General features: G+C 43.0%; 1 protein-coding gene across 1 annotated transcript; it reads right to left on the reverse strand.

The window, feature by feature from the left end:
- Positions 1-459: 459 nt before the first annotated feature.
- Positions 460-17,649, reverse strand: LOC121532965 (desmoglein-2). Its single transcript, XM_045205463.1, is given in 15 exon segments — positions 460-1,513; positions 1,516-2,394; positions 3,056-3,373; positions 3,526-3,656; positions 6,862-7,098; positions 7,407-7,628; positions 10,192-10,334; positions 10,496-10,902; positions 11,085-11,270; positions 11,676-11,810; positions 12,068-12,231; positions 12,602-12,743; positions 12,948-13,106; positions 13,441-13,575; positions 17,486-17,649. Coding segments are annotated over 15 exon segments (3,678 nt in total). The 5' UTR covers positions 17,537-17,649; the 3' UTR covers positions 460-1,144.
- Positions 17,650-19,203: the final 1,554 nt, after the last annotated feature.

Here is a 19,203-nt window from a genome sequence, read left to right on the forward strand (position 1 = left end):
AGGATATTTTCTACCTGTTTTTATTTGTTGGCCTTATAGGCTATTCTTTACATAGTTGGCAATGGCAATATAAGTTACTTTTTAGGTTTGAACCATTTTCATTTAGATTTGGATAGAATTTTGATTAACCACATGACAATGATTTTGAGATACGAAGATCTTATTATAAATGAAAACTGTTCCACGAAAATGTGCATATGAAAATCATAACTGGCACGCAGGTCGGTAGAAATGGTAAGATAAATTGGCGTTCCACATGAGAAAGTTTGCCAACTCCTCATGTAGCCTATTCCTGGCAAATTCAGGACAGTAACGGCATAATCTGCGAAGGCCAGTAGGAGCGGGAGGAGGATGGTCGGGACAGGTAAAGTAATTTTCTTCTTCTGGTCTATCTCTGGTTCTCTCTTGAGTAATTTGTGCTTATTTCATCAAACAGTACACTTAAAGCATCAGACAAGCTCAATGCATATATAGTTGATTTTATTAAAACACATAGGTTGTGTCTATATATGGAAAAATAAACGTTTACAAATTTTGACCAATGTATTGGTCGAAAGAACAGACGCCTTTCGGTCGACCAAGATTTACCCAATTTACTTAACAGCTAAAAAGAAGAAGAACCATTGTTCCCCAGAGGTTTAGAAAGTCAAATAAAGGTACCATATTGTGTTTTAACACAATCAAACAGTTCATTATTTCAGAGGGAATCAAACAGTTCATTATTTCAGATGGATCAGTGTTTTTCCACACCTGAAAAAGTAGCAGAAGCTGAATCACATTCACGTGCAAACACACGTGCACACAATGCCCAGTTGAACTAAGGTGGGATGTTTTATAGGCCTGGCTGATAGAATTCGCTGTGCAAGCAGACACAAGGTTACATTCTATAAAAAATATTCTGAACCTGCATACTTACACTTGCCTACTGCCCAATTTTTTTTAACAACAATAGAACACTTTCTCATTCTAAAACCCACTAAACATCTTAGAGTGATATGCTTTTCAAGGACTCAAAAATACACCCGTCTTGACCACTGAATTGAAATCAAAACTTCCAAGGTGGTGACATTTCCATCAATAAATAGCTTCAGTGGCATTTGATGTGTCTTGTGTTTATACAAGTATTACATTATTGGTCAAGACCTTATTTACTGCTGCTCTGATTGGTCACAACTCTCTTCTCTATCACCACCTTGCGGGTGGAGGAGGCGGGGCTTTTACTGACACTGCTGGAGGACCCATTCAATCCCACAATGCCGCTCTGTGAGCCTGCGCTGGACTCTGCGGCTGAGCTCTGCTCTGTGGTGTAGAGGACTCTGTGTGAGCCAGAGAGGCCGCTCCTCTGCTTGGACCCCTGGGAGAACCCTGACACCCCTCCCTGGACTTTCTGCAACCCACTACCTCTGCTGCTACCCCCCTGTCCCTCAATCACCAGCATGCTCTGTGACCCTGATAAGCCCCCTCGCTGCAGGGAGCCCCCCTGTTGCAGCCAGGCCTGACCCCCCTGAAGGACCTGACCCCCTTGTACCAACTGCCCCCCCTGAAGAACTTGCCCTCCCTGAAAAACTTGCCCCCCCCCTGCAGCATTTGCCCACCTTGCAGCATCTGCCCCCCCTGCATCACCGGACCATCCACCACCATCATACCCTGAGAACCAGACATGTTCCCTATATGGATCAGGCCTCCCTCCAACCCTCCGTGGCCTCCAGCCCCACTCCTCTCCAACACCACCATGCCTCCCTCTCCCCTGCCAAGGGTGCCCTGAGCCTGGGTACCGGTCACCACCTGCTGCGCCTGCAGCACCAGGCCCTGGGCCGAGCCTGACGGAGGCCCGTTGACCACTATCATGCCCTGCATGTTGGGAACCTGTTGCTCCACTACATAGTGCATCTGCTGCATCTTGGGCTGCATCATAGGCTGCATGGTGGTGTAGTACATAGGCTGCTGCTGCAGTAGGAAGGTCTGGCCCTGGCTTCCTCCCACTATGTCCTGCCTCAGAGTAGCCGACCGATCTGAACGATCTGACTCCCTCACCACAGCCCTCTCTATGTGTGTCACCTGGGCCGGGGCAGGGGGCGGTGCTGGGGCTGGGACCGGGGCGGCGGAAACCACTCTGGACGCCACATTGGTCGTCACACTGCTGGCTGCTGTTGGCATGGAGATGACGGGTCTGGGTGGCGGAGGGGCGGAGACTTCGGTTTGGAACCTCTCCCCGCGGCACACCTCGGCCAGGGTCTTGAACTTTGGCCCCAGGTCATTGAGGAACTGGAGGTCATTGTCAGATTCCAGGAGGCTGCAGCATCCCACCGAGCCCACAGGAGAGCCCTGACCCTCATAGTCATACACCAACATACTGTCCTTCTGGACGTGGTTCTCAGCTGCACAGTGAGCTTTCTGCAAATACAACATAGACCCACACAGACACACGTTACAATACAGACATCACTTAACTCCGCCACCTGCCGCCATTCAATACACCATACATTCAGTGTATATAGATGGTTTAGCTCACAACGTCACAAAAATAATGTGCACGCTTCAATGGGGCAGAAGTCCGTGAGTTCTTGTGATTCTGGATGGCCAGATAGCTACCAATAATGACAAGAAACTGCCATGTGGGGAATCGTAAGTGACTTGTTTCAGCTAGTTTCATCTTGTTTCTAATACCATCTTGTTTTGAGGTGTTTTGACTGATTTCATGTCAATGCTAATATGGCAAAAAAATTGCTAGCTAGCTAACCAACAACTGCGATGATGTATTTGACAGACAACAAGTGCTCATTGTGCAAATGTATTTATGTCATTATTTAACATTGAAGATGTAATATAGTTCACATGTTGTCAACAATCTAGGCCAACCTAGTCTGTTTTTCCCCATAATTGTGCACGTGTCGGTTTTGTTGCTAAACAACCAACCCATCTATTCTACCAGTTTTTTATACACACAACCTTTCATGTATGGACACTGTATTTCTATTTGTGCTCCCTACTCCATGTTGATGCACAATCCCCTGACCGGACTGTCAGAGGGTGGATCTATTTTCTGCCTCCTCACCTGAGAGTAGTACTCCTCCAGGTAGTGATCAGGCAGGGCGATGCCTTCATAGGCTCCTCCTCCCTCTCTGCTCTCATACTCAGAGTAAAAGGCCCCTCCTTGCTCCTGGCCAATCATCTCTCCTCCATTCATATATCCCAGCTCCATACGGCCGTCTGAGTGGTAGAATCCCCCCCCCATCGTGGAGGAGGAGTTCTGGAACTGACCACCAACCATCATAAGCCCCGCCCCTCCGGCCGTTGCTGCTATGGTTCCCGCGGTGGCCATTTTGACCCTTCCTGTGTCGACCTGAACTGGTGCGTTCAGCAGAGGCACTTCCTGTAAGAGGTCAGAGGGTTTAAAACAGATTGCTGTGATATCTTGGACCATTAACCCCAACGAGAAACATACAACCATAGTGGAATCATTCACACAAAAGATTATCTGTGACCACGCACGCACACACACACACCCTTCTTTCCCCTTCTTACCGTGTTCTCCCCCTGTCCCTCAGTGTGGTAGGAGATGAGTTGTGCCTTGGCGTCAAAGGGCATCTCAGTGAAGCCCCCTGGAAGACCTCCGGCACCCCCACACTTACAGAACAACAGCAGGAGAGGGATCACTGTGGAGACACGACAATGAGAGGGAGTTAGACAATACGTAAGAGTAGCAGCTTCAATGAAAAACAGAGAGCTATGACAGAGCTACGGCCTACCATTAGTCGGCATAAGCAAGCAAGCAAGAGTAGGGCTGATACTGACTATACAGTGAGCTCCAAAAGTATTGGGACAGTGATACATTTTGTGTTGTTTTGGCTCTGTACTGAAATGATAGAATGACTATGAGGTTAAAGTGTAAACTGTCAGCTGTAATTTGAGGGTATTTTCATCCATATCAGGTGAACCGTTTAGAAATTACAGCACTTTTTGTTCATAGCCCCCCATTTTAGGGGACCAAAAGTATTGGGACAAATTCACTTATGTGTACTAAAATAGTAAAAGGTTATGTATTTCGACCCATATTCATAGTACGCAATGAATGACATACATCAAGCTTGTGACTCTACAAATTTGTTGGATGCATTTGCTATTTGTTTTGGTTGCGTTTCAGATTATTTGGTGCCCAATAGAAATTAAAGGTAAATAATGTATTGTGTCATTTTGGAGTTGCTTTTATTGTAAATAAGAATAGAATATGTTTCTAAACACTTCTACATTAATGTGAATGCTACCATGTCTACGGATAATCCTGAATTAATCGTGAATAATGATGAGTGAGAAAGTTACAGAGGCATAAATATCATACCCCCCCATAAAGGCTAACCTCCCCTGTTATTGTAATGGTGTGAGGTTAGCATGTCATGGGGGTATGATATTTGTGAGTCAGTAACTTTCACACTCATCGTTATTCATGATTCATTCAGGATGATCCGTAATCACAGCCTGGTCTCATAGACTAGACGTAACATAGTAAATGTAAATCCACTCACTGTACACTACCGGTCAAAAGTTTTAGAACACCTAGTCATTCAAGGGTTTTTCTTTATTTCTACTGTTTTCTACATTGTAGAATAATAGTGAAGACAACAAACTATGAAATAACACATATGGAATCATGAATTAACCAAAAAAGTTTAACAAATCAAAATATATTTTATATTTGAGATTCTTCAAATAGCCACCCTTTGCCTTGATTACAGCTTTGCACACACTTGGCATTCTCTCAACCAGCTTCACCTGGAATGCTTTTCCAACAGTCTTGAAGGAGTTCCCACATATGCTGAGCACTTGTTGGCTGCTTTTCCTTCACTCTGCGGTCCGACTCATCCCAAACCATCTCAATTTGGTTGAGGTCGGGGGATTGTGGAGGCCAGGTCATCTGATGCAGCACTCCATCACTCTCCTTCTTGGTCAAATAGCCCTTACTCAGCCTGGAGGTGTGTTGGGTCAATGTCTTGTTGAAAAACAAATGATAGTCCCACTAAGCCCAAACCAGATGGGATGGCGTATCGCTGCAGAATGCTGTGGTAGCCATGCTGGTTAAGTGTGCCTTGAATTCTAAATAAATCACAGACAGTGTCTGCAGCAGAGGTAACTCTGGGTCTTCCATTCCTGTGGTGGTCCTCATGAGAGCCAGTTTCATCATAGTGCTTGGTGGTTTTTGCGACTGCACTTGAAGAAACTTTAAAAGTTCTTGAAATGTTCCGTATTGACTGACCTTCATGTCTTAAAGTAATGATGGAGTGTCATTTCTCTTTGCTTATTTGAGCTGTTCTTGCCATAATGTGGACTTGGTCTTTTACCAAATAGGGCTATCTTCTGTATACCCCCCTACCTTGTCACAACACAACTGATTGGCTCAAACGCATTAAGAAGGAAATACATTCCACAAATGAACTTTTAAGAAGGCACTCCTGTTAATTGAAATGCATTCCAGGTGACTACCTCATGAAGCTGGTTGAGAGAATGCCAAGAGTGTGCAAAGCTGTCATCAAGGCAAAGGGTGGCTGTTTGAAGAATCTCAAATATAAAATATATTTTGATTTGTTTAACACTTTTTTGGTTACTACATGATTCCATATGTGTAATTTCATAGTTTTGATGTCTTCACTATTATTCTACAATGTAGAAAATAGTAAAAATAAAGAAAAACCCTTGAATGTGTAGGTGTTCTAAAACTTTTGACCGGTAGTGTACAATACTAATTTACAAATGTAGCAGGAGACCAACTACTTTTTTGTTTATACCATATGATTTGGTTAAAGTGAGTGGTTTCCAAAATACACTGAAAAAATATGTAAACGCAACATGCAACAATTTAAAAGATTTTTACTGATTTAAAGTTCATATAAGAAAATCAGTCAATAGAAATACATTCATTAGGCCCTAATCTATGGATTTCACATGACTGGGCAGGGGCGCAGCCATGGGTGAGCCTGGGAGGGCATAGGCCTACCCACTTAGGAGCCTGGCCCACCCATTGGGGAGCCAGGGCCCAGCCAATCAGAATGAGTTTTTCCCCACCAAAGGGCTTTATTAAAGACACAAATGACTCAGCACCCCCTCCCCCCCTCAGACGATCCCGCAGGTGAAGAGGTTGGATGTGGTGGTCCTGGGCTGGCGTGGTCTGTGGTTGTGAGGCCGGTTGGACTGCCAAATTCTCAACAATTACTTTGGAGGCGACTAATGGTAGAGAAATGAACATTACATTCTCTGGCAACAGCTCTGGTGGACATTCCTGCAGTCAGCATGCCAATTGCGTTGTGTGACAAAACTGCACATTTTAAAGTGGCCTTTTATTGTCCCCAGCACAAGGTGCACCTGTGTAATGGACATTGCCATTGAGCACTTCCACCATGCTTCGGCCATTTTAAAGTAGTCAACTGGGTGGGGATTCCTATGGGTTGTAGCCTCAATGGCGCTGCCCATGCTGTCACAGACACTATAATGGCACAGATACAAAGATGAGTCCTCTATCTATCTCTATGGTACCAGAATATTTAAGAGGATCGGCCTGACTGAGCAAGGCTCTGAGCAGAATCACTGGTCTACAATACAAATCACCTTGCATCCCAAATAGCTTCTCATAATATGATTAAGATCAGTGAATCTGTGCCTTGCTCAGGCAATCACGATCCCCTCGATGACTAACTCTAACTCTAACCATGTCACAATGATGACTTTGATTTTCTCACTATTGTAGACATTGATGAACCCAGTTGGTCAAAAGATTTGTCTTGAAAATATGGAGTACATTTCCTTTGTTTCACTGCAAATCCCTGAATGCGTTCTTCCTTTTCTTCTTCTAGATGATGAAATCATACTCACGCAGTAGCATCAGCAGACCCAGGAAGAGCAGTCCGAGTGCTGCAGGCCCTAGCACTGCCCCGGTAGAGCCCTTATCTCCTCGTGTGGCGCACGCCTTCCCAATGTCTGTACACGTGCAGACATCTACCTTTAGCTTCTGCAGGTCGGGACACGCGTGCCCCTGCTGGTCGCGGATCTCCATGGCAACTGCGTAGGAGCCCGGCCACAAATCTTGGGACCTCAGGATGGTCGAGGTGTCTGTAGGGTCAGAGGTTAGACATAAACACAGTCAGACATGAGACACATTGTCAGATAGATATACTGTATCTGTCTGGGGACTGGGACCACAACATGGACGGTATCACTTTCCTTACTGATCTCTATGACTAAGGAAATAGGCATGTCACTGTGTGTCACTATCAGGAAGAGGTGATGTGATATGCTTGGCTATGCTACCACTCTGTGTAGCTCTTCTTGGTTATTAGCCTAAATAACCCTAATGGTTTTATTGTGTGCTATCACCATCTTATTCCCTCAGTAGGAACTCCATGCTCCAGGCCCCTCACCGTTTAGATGCTCGACCACCCACACTCCCTCTGTTCCCTCTGGGATGATGGTGAAGGTGAAGGGGGCACCGTTGGGGAACGCATCCTTGTCCACTGCGGTCACGGTAACAGCATTGGCTGTCATACACATGGTCTGAACATTACTGGTCAGCGTGGGGCAGTGGTCGTTAAAGTCCTCCACCTGGATGGCTACCGTACCCGTGGCTGTCTTAGAGGGCATGTCTGAACAGAGTAAGAGAGCGACAATCAATCAATCAGTCAGTCAGTTAATCAATCAATCAAATGTATTTATAAAGTCATAGAAAGTAAGTGTACCCAAAAGCGCTTCAGCCCAGCTTGAACAAAAGGTAATCAGATGCTCGATTGAGGGACTTGTTTTATAAAGCCCTTTTTTCCATCAGTAGCTGTCACAAAGTGACAGAGACAACACAGACACTCAGGAATACGGAAGAAGATAGTTCAGGGAGGCAACCCATTTCTGATTTTGACAGTTGTCATCCACATTGTTATTTGTTATGAGTGAAAGCTTTGTACTCCTGTTAAGTGACGGTGCTTTAGCCCCCTCTGCTGGGGTTAAAGAGTACTACAACAACCCTGCTTGTAGGGTGCTACCCAATGACATATATATAAATCATCGGTGCTACCCCCTGTTGGTGGAAACAGAGTACTACAGCTCGTCTGCTCGTGAGACTGGTCTGCTCCCACTTGTTGCGAGTTCGAATCTCATCACACACAACTTTTGATTTTAGCAACTTTTCAACTACTTATTTAGCTACTTTGCAACTACTTAGCATGTTAACTCCCCCTTCCCCTAACCTTAAACCTTTTAGCTAACCCTTCCCCTAATCTTAACCCTTTAACCTAACTCCTAAACTTAACCCTAAGGCCTAGCCTAGCTAACGTTAGCCACCTGGCCACCTAGTTAGAATTCGTAACATATCATACGTTTTGCAAATTAGTAACATGTATTGCACATTCGGCACATATAATACTAGTAACAGAGACAACACAGACACTCAGTAATAGGGAAGGTGATAGTTAAAGGAGGCAACCCATTTCTGATTTTGACAGTTGTCATCCACATTGTTCTTTGTTATGAGTGAAAGCTGTGTACTCCTGTTTAGTGATGGCACTTTAGCCCCCTCTGCTGGGATTAAAGAGTACTACAACAACCCTGCTTGTAGGGTGCTACCACAGATAGAACAATGAGACAGATATTTCACCAGATGTAAAGTGAAGCATCCACTTGGCGTTACCACTCACTACCAAATATGGTAGTGAGAGGGAGCTCAGTGGCCGGCAGTGGGAGACAATGGAATGACATGGATTTTGGCCAACATTCTGCACATTTTCACATCGATGAAACATTTGATGTCAATACAGTTTTCTGTTCCCAAAACTCGAATCTGTTACGAACAGAGTGGACAACGTTTTGAAGACTTTACCCTTTGCCAAAGTTTTTTTTAAATGACGTTGTTTAGAAGGAGTGCAAAGGCGAATTGAGTTATTGCAAACGCACACTTCACAGAGTAGGCATTCCCTAACGGAAATCTGTAAATACGTGCTAGAACGCGCCAATAGGATCTCGCTAGCTCGTGCTTGGCTCTGCCCACCTTCTTGCTTGTTCTGCCCACTATCACTCATTTGTTCCGGTTTGAAACGACAGGCTGTGGTCTATCTTGGTTTAGTTATACAAATCTTTGGTGCTACCCCCTGTTGGTGGAAACAGAGTACTACAGCTAATCTGCCTGTGAGGCTGGTCTCCTCCCTCTGCTGGTGTAAAGCTGTACTGCTCCAGTTTGTTCGACAGCCCAGAGGTACAAGTTTATGAGTGGTGTGAAACATAACACAACATAAACCTATCATATAGATCTATTAATCAAATCCTTGACTACAGTACTGCACATCAGATCTAGTGTCAGTCTGTTTGTGCTATCATGTTTAGTTTTTAAATATATTATTTATTTAACCTTTATGTCACCTCCTTGTCACTCATTGTCATGCCAAACATGACATGAAATGTTTGGCTTGACAAGGACAGCAATGGGACCAGGCTACATCCGGTCAGCCTTGATGTATGGATTATGGAGTATAAGCATAATCCAAGGCTATAAGGACACAAGAGGGTACTCTCCTCTATTGTCAGTGCTTAGAAGAGCCACAGAACACGGATAGTGTTACAAGTTAGGATTCAGGCTAATGTTATATTATCTTGTGCTATGTAGAATATATTGTGGTAATAGATCATGTTATTTCATTCATAAATGCTACAGAAGGCTATAGACTAACTAGTTCAACTTGAGTTATGCCTGTTATCTAACATATGTGACAACTTTGTGACAACTACTGATGGAAAAAAGGCCTTTATAAATCCAAAAACATTCCTTACCCCAGGACACTTCAACGGGTGACTATCCAGGGAGAATAAAGAAAAAGAAGCCCTCTGTTTCTGCATAGATCTGATAGATTTATTAACGGGATAAACAAACAGTCCAATTTGTAAGTCGCTCTGGATAAGAGCGTCTGCTAAATGACATAAATGTAAATGTAAAATGTCCTATACATAGGTAGCAGATGTGATGAGGTAGCCCTCCGTGTAACTTCAAAATCAGTGTCACCCTCGGGCCAAGATGGAATTTCATATTGCACTCGCTAACTGTTAAGATTTTGGTTTATCCCGTGGGAGACCCAGGTTCAGATCTTGTCCGTGACACATTGACATTCAATACATGGTGTTGTGTGTCAAGGCTAAGAAGCTAACTGCCAAGAGGCTGAACTAGCTTACCTTGGGTCATGCAGAGAATCTTGGCGTAGTATGTCCCGTTGACCAGGAACTTGGACTCTCTGTCAGGCATCTTATTGAGTTTAATATCGCCAGTCAACTCATCAATGGTCAGCCAGTTGTCTGGGTCAGAGCCCTTAGCATACCTACATCAGGAAAAACAGGGACAGTGGTTAATGCTTTGGTCCAAACATACGTTGAGCATTGAACTGATGCATATCAGATGGGGTTTGTGTATTTGAGCTCAACAGATCAGACTAATGTGTGCTGTGTGTGTGTAAGTGTGTGTATGCAAGCCACTACAGACCTGACGTTCTGTGCAGGCATCCGTGTGTCTCCGTCGATGGCAGGGTAGGAGCCGATCACCGTGTTGATCTTGAAGTCTCCTCCCTCTGAGATGGGGATAGCCTTGACCTTGGGGTCGAAGCGTGGCCCCTCTGGCTGGTTCTTCACAGCGATCTTCACTGGGTAGGTCTTCCATGTAGAACCTCCACCACCAGACCACAATCCTCCACCTCCTCCACCTGCTCCTGCTCCTGCTCCTCCTCCTCCTCCTCCTCCTCCTCCTCCTCCTCCTCCTCCTCCTCCTCCTCCTCCTCCTGCAGCCCATCCTCCTCCACCCCCTCCTCCTCCTCCTCCACCATTATAGGGTGGAGCCTGGTTAGCTACGGCTATTCCCAGCTCAAGGTTTTTGACGTCTTCATAGTCTACACCCTAATGGATGGAAGAAACAAAAAGGCACATGTAAACAGTGCAGAAAAAGAAGGGAGAAAATGTGTGTGTAGGTGCAACGGTGAGCCTATGAATGCATTTGGGTTTATGCATCTGTGTGTGTTTGTGTATACAGTATATCTGTGAATGTATGACTGTGCAGTGTGATAGAGCTCACGCCGTACCTTCCTGAGCATCAGAACTCCCTCGTTTGTCTTGGGGTCTGTCTCAATGCTGAAGTAGCCAGCCTCGTTGCCCTTGACGATTTCAAACTGAGACACCCAGTTAGGAGTGTTCTCCAAGTCCCTGTCCTCCACCTTGAACCTCATCACCTCCACGTTCTCTGTGTTCTCCTCAATACTGCCCTCATACTGCAGAACCACACAAAGAGTATCAGACATTACATCAGCCTCTACTGTCCTAATACTATACAAAAGGGGAGTAATATGAAAATGTATGCACTCACTAAAAGTAAGTCGCTCTGGATAAGAGCGTCTGCTAAATGACAAAAATGTAAATGTAATATTAACCTGGTCCTAGATCTGTGTATGTGCTAGTCAACACCTCTGACTAGCATAGCCAGTTATCATTGTCTTACGACAGATGGCACCATTCCAAAGCAACGCATTTCCATGAACAGTGGAGATGGAGTCTCATCATCTGACGTGAGACAATGAGACAATTATATTATACAGATCTGGGATCAGGCTGGAGTATGCTGTTGGTAAAGCACATACAGATCTGGGATCAGGCTGATGGAGTAATGTTCTACATACCTCATCTTTCTCCAGAGTGGGAGGGTTGTCGTTCACATCCTTGATGTTGACTCTAAAGGTTCCGGTGCCGGTGTTGCCCTCTGGTCTACCGTTCAGATCTGTACCTTTCACTGTCAGCGTGTACCAGTCCTGCACCTAGAAAACAGATCAAAATAGATAAAAACTGAGTGTCTAATAACAATCTGTCTACTAAAAACACAATTGTTTAATGTTATTTTAAATCAAAGTACACACTGCCCCCTTATGGTAGAAACCATGAATTAGACTGTTTTTGAGAGCTTGTTGGTCTGGTATTAGTGCTGATTAGTTACTGAGTTATCTGTCTTTCACATGCATTTTGTATTCTGACAGTACATCTCTGTCAAAAATATGGCTGACTATGCTGTATGTACCTCTCTGTCCAGTGTGGGCCGTTTTACTCTGAGGTCTCCTTCTCTGGTGATGTAGAACATGCTGTCTCCTGGAGGCTTCTGATTAATTAAGGTGTAGGCAATCTGAGAGTTCTCATTCCCTGGTTCGTCAGCGTCTGTCGCAGCCACCTTCATGACGAAAGTGTCTACAGACACAGAAAAAAACTGTCATCAACACTGATATCTCTACTAATGTTCATCAAATAACATTTCCCCAGGACATTTTAAAAACATTCATGGGATGTTGTCATGCTATCATTAATCTTGGCAACCCAGAACGAAAATCTTGCACCAGCTACTCGATTATGTGTCACGTTGTCTGTCCATGAGAGATTATGCTGCCATTAGCTGGAAACCACATTGGGATTGCATTGGCACATTCCCATTGTAGGAACATTCACTGTTTTCTAGGGGAAGCTGTAAACATTTTACATTTGAATAATTTAGCAGACACTCTTAAAAACAGAGCGAACTACTTTCCCAGGGGAAGTCCTTGATTTATTGACAAACACTTGCCTGTTGGGCTGAGCTCGAACACCTCTCCTGGTTTAATATCACCGAACACAGGAGGGTTGTCATTTTGATCCACAACTTGGATCCTCAAATCAATGTTCTTCTCTGCTTCACTGCCATCAGTGAACTTAGCGGTGCCTGTCAACTGAAGAGAAGAAACCATCATCATCATCATCTTCATGATCTATCTATCTATCCATCTATCCATCTATCCATCTATCCATCTATCCATCTATCTATCCATCCATCCATCCATCCATAAACCAAAGGACATCATACATTACAGCAGTACTAATATACCTGTGCTATATCTGCAGTTATTTGGCTCTGCTGTAGGTGTGATACTCACATTGTACATGGCGATAATCTCCCGGTTCAGGATACCACTGATGCGTACAAAGCCGGTGTCAGGGTTCACTGTGAACAGGTGTAAGGGGTATTTAGAAGCTCCCACCCCATTTAGAGAGTACTGCACATTACCAGTCCCATCATCTGAATCTGACCGGATCTGAAACACAGACACACAGATCAGAGGAGTGAGTCGACACAAACACAAAATACAACAAACATGACAGCAATATTAACATTGCTAGCGACGAGAGACATGTATTTAGAGAGTTGGGCAAATGCGGTTTCTGCATTATGCTGCATTTACATGACACTACAACATTCTATGGCAGCCATGTTAGCTCCCCATCAACATTACATCAGGAATATCTAATCAATGCTATGTAACTGAATGTCTAGAATTAGAACAATATTCTAAATTCTAAAAGTTGGCTTAACTCTCTAAATATATGGCTCTCCTAGCGACCAATTGCACCTCCGCCATGTGGCATTACCTTGGCGATAAACTCTTTCTTGGTGTAGTCTACATTTTCTTCTAGTTTCTGTGGTGGGATGATCCATTCCCTCTTGTGTCTCCTTAGCCCATCAGAGCGACGTGCCTCCACCACAGCCACAGACACTAAAACCTGCTTTTCACAAAACAAAATACATCAATGGTTACTATCATGGATAACAGTGACATAGCATTAGCTGAAACACCAATCACTTCACCCACCCCATCCACTATCAATGTGTCCGGAATATATTGACTGATTGCTCCTCCTTCTCAAGCCTTCATAATTCAGTCAGGTCTTCCAAATGGTAAAGACTTGGCAGAAATATACTTTATGCTGATGTTTTTCAGAGGCGGAGAGAGAGAAAGAAAGAAAGTTAAAAAGAGAGAGAGAAAGAGAGAGAGAGAAAGAGAACATTCCCAGGTGAGGTTGTCCGAGAGAACATAGTTGGGCAAAGACAACAACAGACACATCAAAAGTGATTTGCGGGAAGTGCAGACTTGAATTGTAATAAAAACATAAGCGGGTGGGGAATTCCTCCTTTAAGACTGAAACTATAAGCACCATTATCTGAGCACACTACCCCCACAACTGGACTGTGTTCATCACACAGGAAAGCCTAGTCATTTATAAGTCGGTCTGGTATCAAACCCAGTCACCGGGTCATATTCACTAGACACCAAATAGAAAAAAATGGACCAAAACTGGGTCGGACTACACGTTCTGCTACATTTTGCACTAATGAATACAGCCAAGGTCTCCCCATGCCCTTATCTCTGGTTCCTCAGTAGAGACACACTGTACTGATACTCAGCTTTGGGCTGTATTCTTTGTCATGTCTATCATGTGCCTACAGATATACCACCTACATAACAAGTCCATCATCATCATTAACTGCAGGCTTTGGTAAAGTCAAACCAAGCTTTGGAGTAACTAACAACTCCACTTGTATTACGTTTCTCTAGATCAGTGTATCTCAATTTCTAGTCCATGGACTAGCACTGGTGCCTGGTATATTTTTTACCTTACAGTCTCACATTTTAGTTTGGGGTCCTGGTATAGGAAGAGCCATATAGCTTGCCAGTCCCTGTTATACAAAAGGTAGAAACATTGTTGTATGTCACTCTCCTGTTGTGAGTAACTCTTTAATCTGTCTTTCAAACACTCAGGTTCCATGAGTTTACTGTGACTTGTAATTAACCTAAACTAGAACTTAAAGCTGTTATACAGTGTACGTCCTAAACCAACTTAAGAACTGAGGCATAACTCTGAAAGCAGCGAGACCGTGTCAAGCCTACTGCAGACCCACCCAGCCAACCACTCCTAATTAAAGAATAGTTATTGTAGCTAAGCCCGCAAGGAGGAGTATGAACCTGTATGTAATAATGGGTGGGCACATGAGAACAAAAGATGAATAAGGACTGGCAAAACCCGCATGCCAAATGGCATCCTATTCTCTATATAGTGCACTACTTTTGGCCAGAGCCCTATGTGAGCCCTATAGGCCCTGGTCAAAAGTAGTGCACTAAATAGGGAATAGGATTCCATTTGGCATGCACATAACATGTTTGCCAAATAGCCCTGTGGTTGAAATGACCAACGAGCTTTGACAGCCAGGTCATCGTCAACATGAAACTGTTGTCACTAGTTACCACAGCCATAAAATCATAATTATGGCTATACCCTGCGTATTTCTACAATTTATCTTCTTAAAATCTGATTTTAAACTTAACCATAACCCTAATATTAACCACAATGTTAACCTTATGCCTAACCTTAAATTAAGACCAAAGAGTTAATTGTTGTTTTCATGAATTTTTACAATTTTTTTTAAATTGTTTTTTTTTACATTTTTAGTCATTTAGCAGACGCTCTTATCCAGAGCGACTTACAGTTAGTGAATAGATTATTATAATTGTTTTATACTGGCCCCCCGTGGGAATCGAACCCACAACCCTGGCGTTGCAAACGCCGTGCTCTATCAACTGAGCTACATCCCTGCCGGCCATTCCCTCCCCTACCCTGGACGACGCTGGGCCAATTGTGCGCCGCCCATGAGTCTCCCGGTCGCGGCCGGCTGCGACAGAGCCTGGATTCGAACCAGGATCTCTAGTGGCACAGTTAGCACAGCGATGCAGTGCCTTAGACCACTGCGCCACTCAGGAGGCCACTGCGCCACTCAGGCCTAGCCAATTTTGACTTTGTGCTTGTGGTAACTAGTAACAACCACATGAAGTCAAATTCATGCCTTTTAAAGAACATTTGAGCGAATTCTGTAGAAATACTGTTTTCTATAATTTACAAGGTTAGGCTAGTTCCACTATATCTCTCAGCTGTGATCCGCAGCCATGATAGACACCCAAAACCCACTGGGCACACACTGGTTGAATCAACATAGTTTCCACATCATTTCAATGAAATTACGTTGAACCAACGTGGAATAAACTTTGAATTCACATCTGTGCCCAGTGGGATGGTACTGCAGGGTTGTCACTAGTTATCACAACCACAAAGTCATAAACATTTTTACTTTTTTTTTTTACGCTCTTATCCAGAGTGACTTACAGTTAGTGAGTGCATACATTTCTAGAATGTCTTTCTTAAAATGTTAATTTAAACCTAACCTTAACCACACTGCTAACCTTATGCCAAACCATAACCTTAAATTCAGACCAAAAAGCTATTATTTGTTTTCAGGAATTCTTATGATAGGCCTATAGCCAATTTTGATGGAAACCGTTCTGAGAACGCCATTTTGAAAATGTATTGTAGTAGGCCTTATTTATATTTCAAAACCCCTTTCAAGCAGTGCTCTCAAAATGAAAGGGCTTCTTTCTCACTGTCATGAGAGAGATCAATGTTACCATGACACCTGTGTATATGCAAATAACACAATTTTGGGCATTGTCTCCTTTTTATGGTGGTTCTGGCTCGACCAGAGGGTTATAACTTAGTAGCATGTCAGTCCTACGTGACCCCCAAGTAAAGGTTATGGGCTCTTGATTGACTGGGTTATATGCCTAACCACCTGAAATGTGTGGCCTGAAGATTATAAGGTAATAGCCTAATGTCAATATTCGTTAGAAGAGTAACATATATTTATGTTGTAACCTCTGTAAGATAATAATTGTATAGGGCTACAGAAAGAAGTTGTGCGCTTGTGGACCGTCATTATCCCTTTAATAGCCGCTGAGTTGTGTTCACTTGTCTCGCGCATATTTGACGGGTAGGCAGTCACGTTTCGGTCCAATTTGCCATTCTTGCTCGACATGACATTTATAATAGTGTTTATTACACAACTACTTTGTATTTTTAATAACGGCCCACCCTGGGAGCGAGATGAGACTGCTTATGATTTATAAACTGAAAAGGCAAGGAATATAAATGTATTTAACAACTAGCTAGGCTACCAGTAGCCTACTACAGTCAAGCATTTCCGTAAGGTTTTGAGTGTCAGAACGCCCATGTCCGAACGAACAAAAAACGAATACCAACGACAAAAGTGTAAAATTCACAGTGTTGGGTAGTAATTAAACTACATTTTGCAGTAGTAGTGTTAGTTTAACTAAATTATAATCTTGGTAGTGTTTTCAGTAGGTCTAGTTAATTACTTTTTGACATGTAGCGTGTAGCTAACTACTGAAACTATGTACACTATTTTTTTTGCAAATAATAAAATAACATATCGGTGAAGTAGGCAAGAATGTCCTTTCTTTTTCGCCATCAGACCTGCCTATAGCCTAATTCTCACTTGAAACATCGTTTTTGTGTTTAATAGGATAAATGACAGATTCTGATAACATCTAACTACATAGTGATCTGTTCATGCAATTTGTATTATATGACATTTCAAATGTAGATAAGATAATTTTTCACAAAGTAGCAATATTTTTCTTAAGGTTAGCTTTAGTTTAGCTTAACTTCTTCCATTGTGAAGTAATTGGTAGCGGGTAAACTATATTTTCAAAGTAGCTTCCCCAACACAAAAAAAAATTATCATTAAAAAACAACGCCTCCGCGGGCAACGTCAAATAAGCTAACTCACCGTGAATGCAAGTAGCAAAAGAGCAGCGGCGGGCAAAGAAACCCGATTCATGACCGGAAGAATGTCCCAAAATCCAAACACCTGAGCTAGAATCCTAGGTATATCCACAAGCGAGTCCTCGGCGTTATAATAGCGGACGCGGGTGAGAGACTTCTTTCAGTGCACTGTTGATGTACTGTAACTTAAGGCGGTTCCTCCTCTCTCTTCTATGGTTGGCTGGTGACACCACATCCACACCCTCACCTGGGGTAAGGGGAGGAAGTGTCTCTCTCACTCTGTGTGTGTGTGTGTGTGTGTGTGTGTGTGTGTGTGTGTGTGTGTGTGAGAGAGAGAGAAAGAGAGAGAGAGAGAGAGAGAGAGAGAGAAAGAAAGAGACAGGTGGATAGGCCTAATGTTCATTGACATGCATTATATCTGATATGATAAGAAACCTGACATGCTTATTTACATAGCTTTTCGAGAGCTTGGGACTATAAGGTTCTATCTGCAAAACATATAATTCTCAGATAATTGGTTTTAAAAGTGCCGATCCCTCATTGGTTTGAATGGCGCTTATCAATATTGATCTTGTATTCTTTTGAACTTAACAACATGACTTGGGGTATTTATATTATTTTGAACTTAACAACATGACTTGGGGTATTTAGAGTGTTATATAGGTAGAGAACATTGGGTTTCATCGAGGAACCTCCTAAGTTGGTGGGGGTTCTTGCAGGAACCTAACTGCCCAACTGAAACATTTGGATTTGAAAGGCCAGCAGGTGCAGGCAATTAACTGAAAAATGTAAAGATCTCCTCAATTTAAGGTAAGGTTTGTCCCTTGTATGTTCTAAATTGATATTGTTTTATGATGATACCACCTATCTTCTGATATTTGTGAAAATTTTCTAAAACAGAAAATGGACAAAATTCAATGGATATCAATCAACAAAGAGGTAAGAATATGTAGGCTATAAGAATATGTTGAAAGTTAGCTGTATTGGGTGCAGATTACTGAACTGCTCCCTTATGTGTCTGTGTCTGCAGGTATACAGACGAGGAGGCATACAAAGGTGTGTCTATTGGTATGTTATGCAGATCACATTTACCATCCTCCTCCCTTACCTCTTCAATGAATATCCCATAGGCCTCTACATTATGGACAAGATATGTGTATGAAAACCATTATCAAAACAGTTTTTTAAATTCACATTCACCACAAAAAACAATATATGAATTCTGTCGTGTGCATGTTTTGTTAATCATCTGTATAATTACTATTTTTTGTATTCACAGACTTCACCCTCCCTACACCTCTGATGAATATAACAGGAAACCTGTTTGATCACCATGCACTGCAAAATCATTCTGGCTATGGATACCGAGAACATCAAAACATTAACATCAACACGCCAGAGGATATACCCATTGGACGTGGGGCTCTGCTGGGAGTTTACCTCATATTTAGATTTTAATTCTGCTTTGCCGCTAAAATCATATAAACACTGAGAACTAAAATATTGTGTTATTGTTGTTATTGTTGTTATTGTTATGCTTTTTTTTTGCCCAAAGATTATTCAAAAGGTTCTTAGAGGATCCATTAAAGGGGTTCTTTGAATAACCCTTTTAAAGGGTTATTCGAATAACTTATAGGGGTTCCCCCACAGTTTCAATTTGAAGAACCTCTAAAGGATACTCCAGGAACCTTTTCTTTTTAGAGTGTGTATTGTCTGTACCTC

This window comes from Coregonus clupeaformis, chromosome 20 (assembly GCF_020615455.1).
Source record: "Coregonus clupeaformis isolate EN_2021a chromosome 20, ASM2061545v1, whole genome shotgun sequence".
Lineage (NCBI taxonomy): Eukaryota > Metazoa > Chordata > Actinopteri > Salmoniformes > Salmonidae > Coregonus > Coregonus clupeaformis.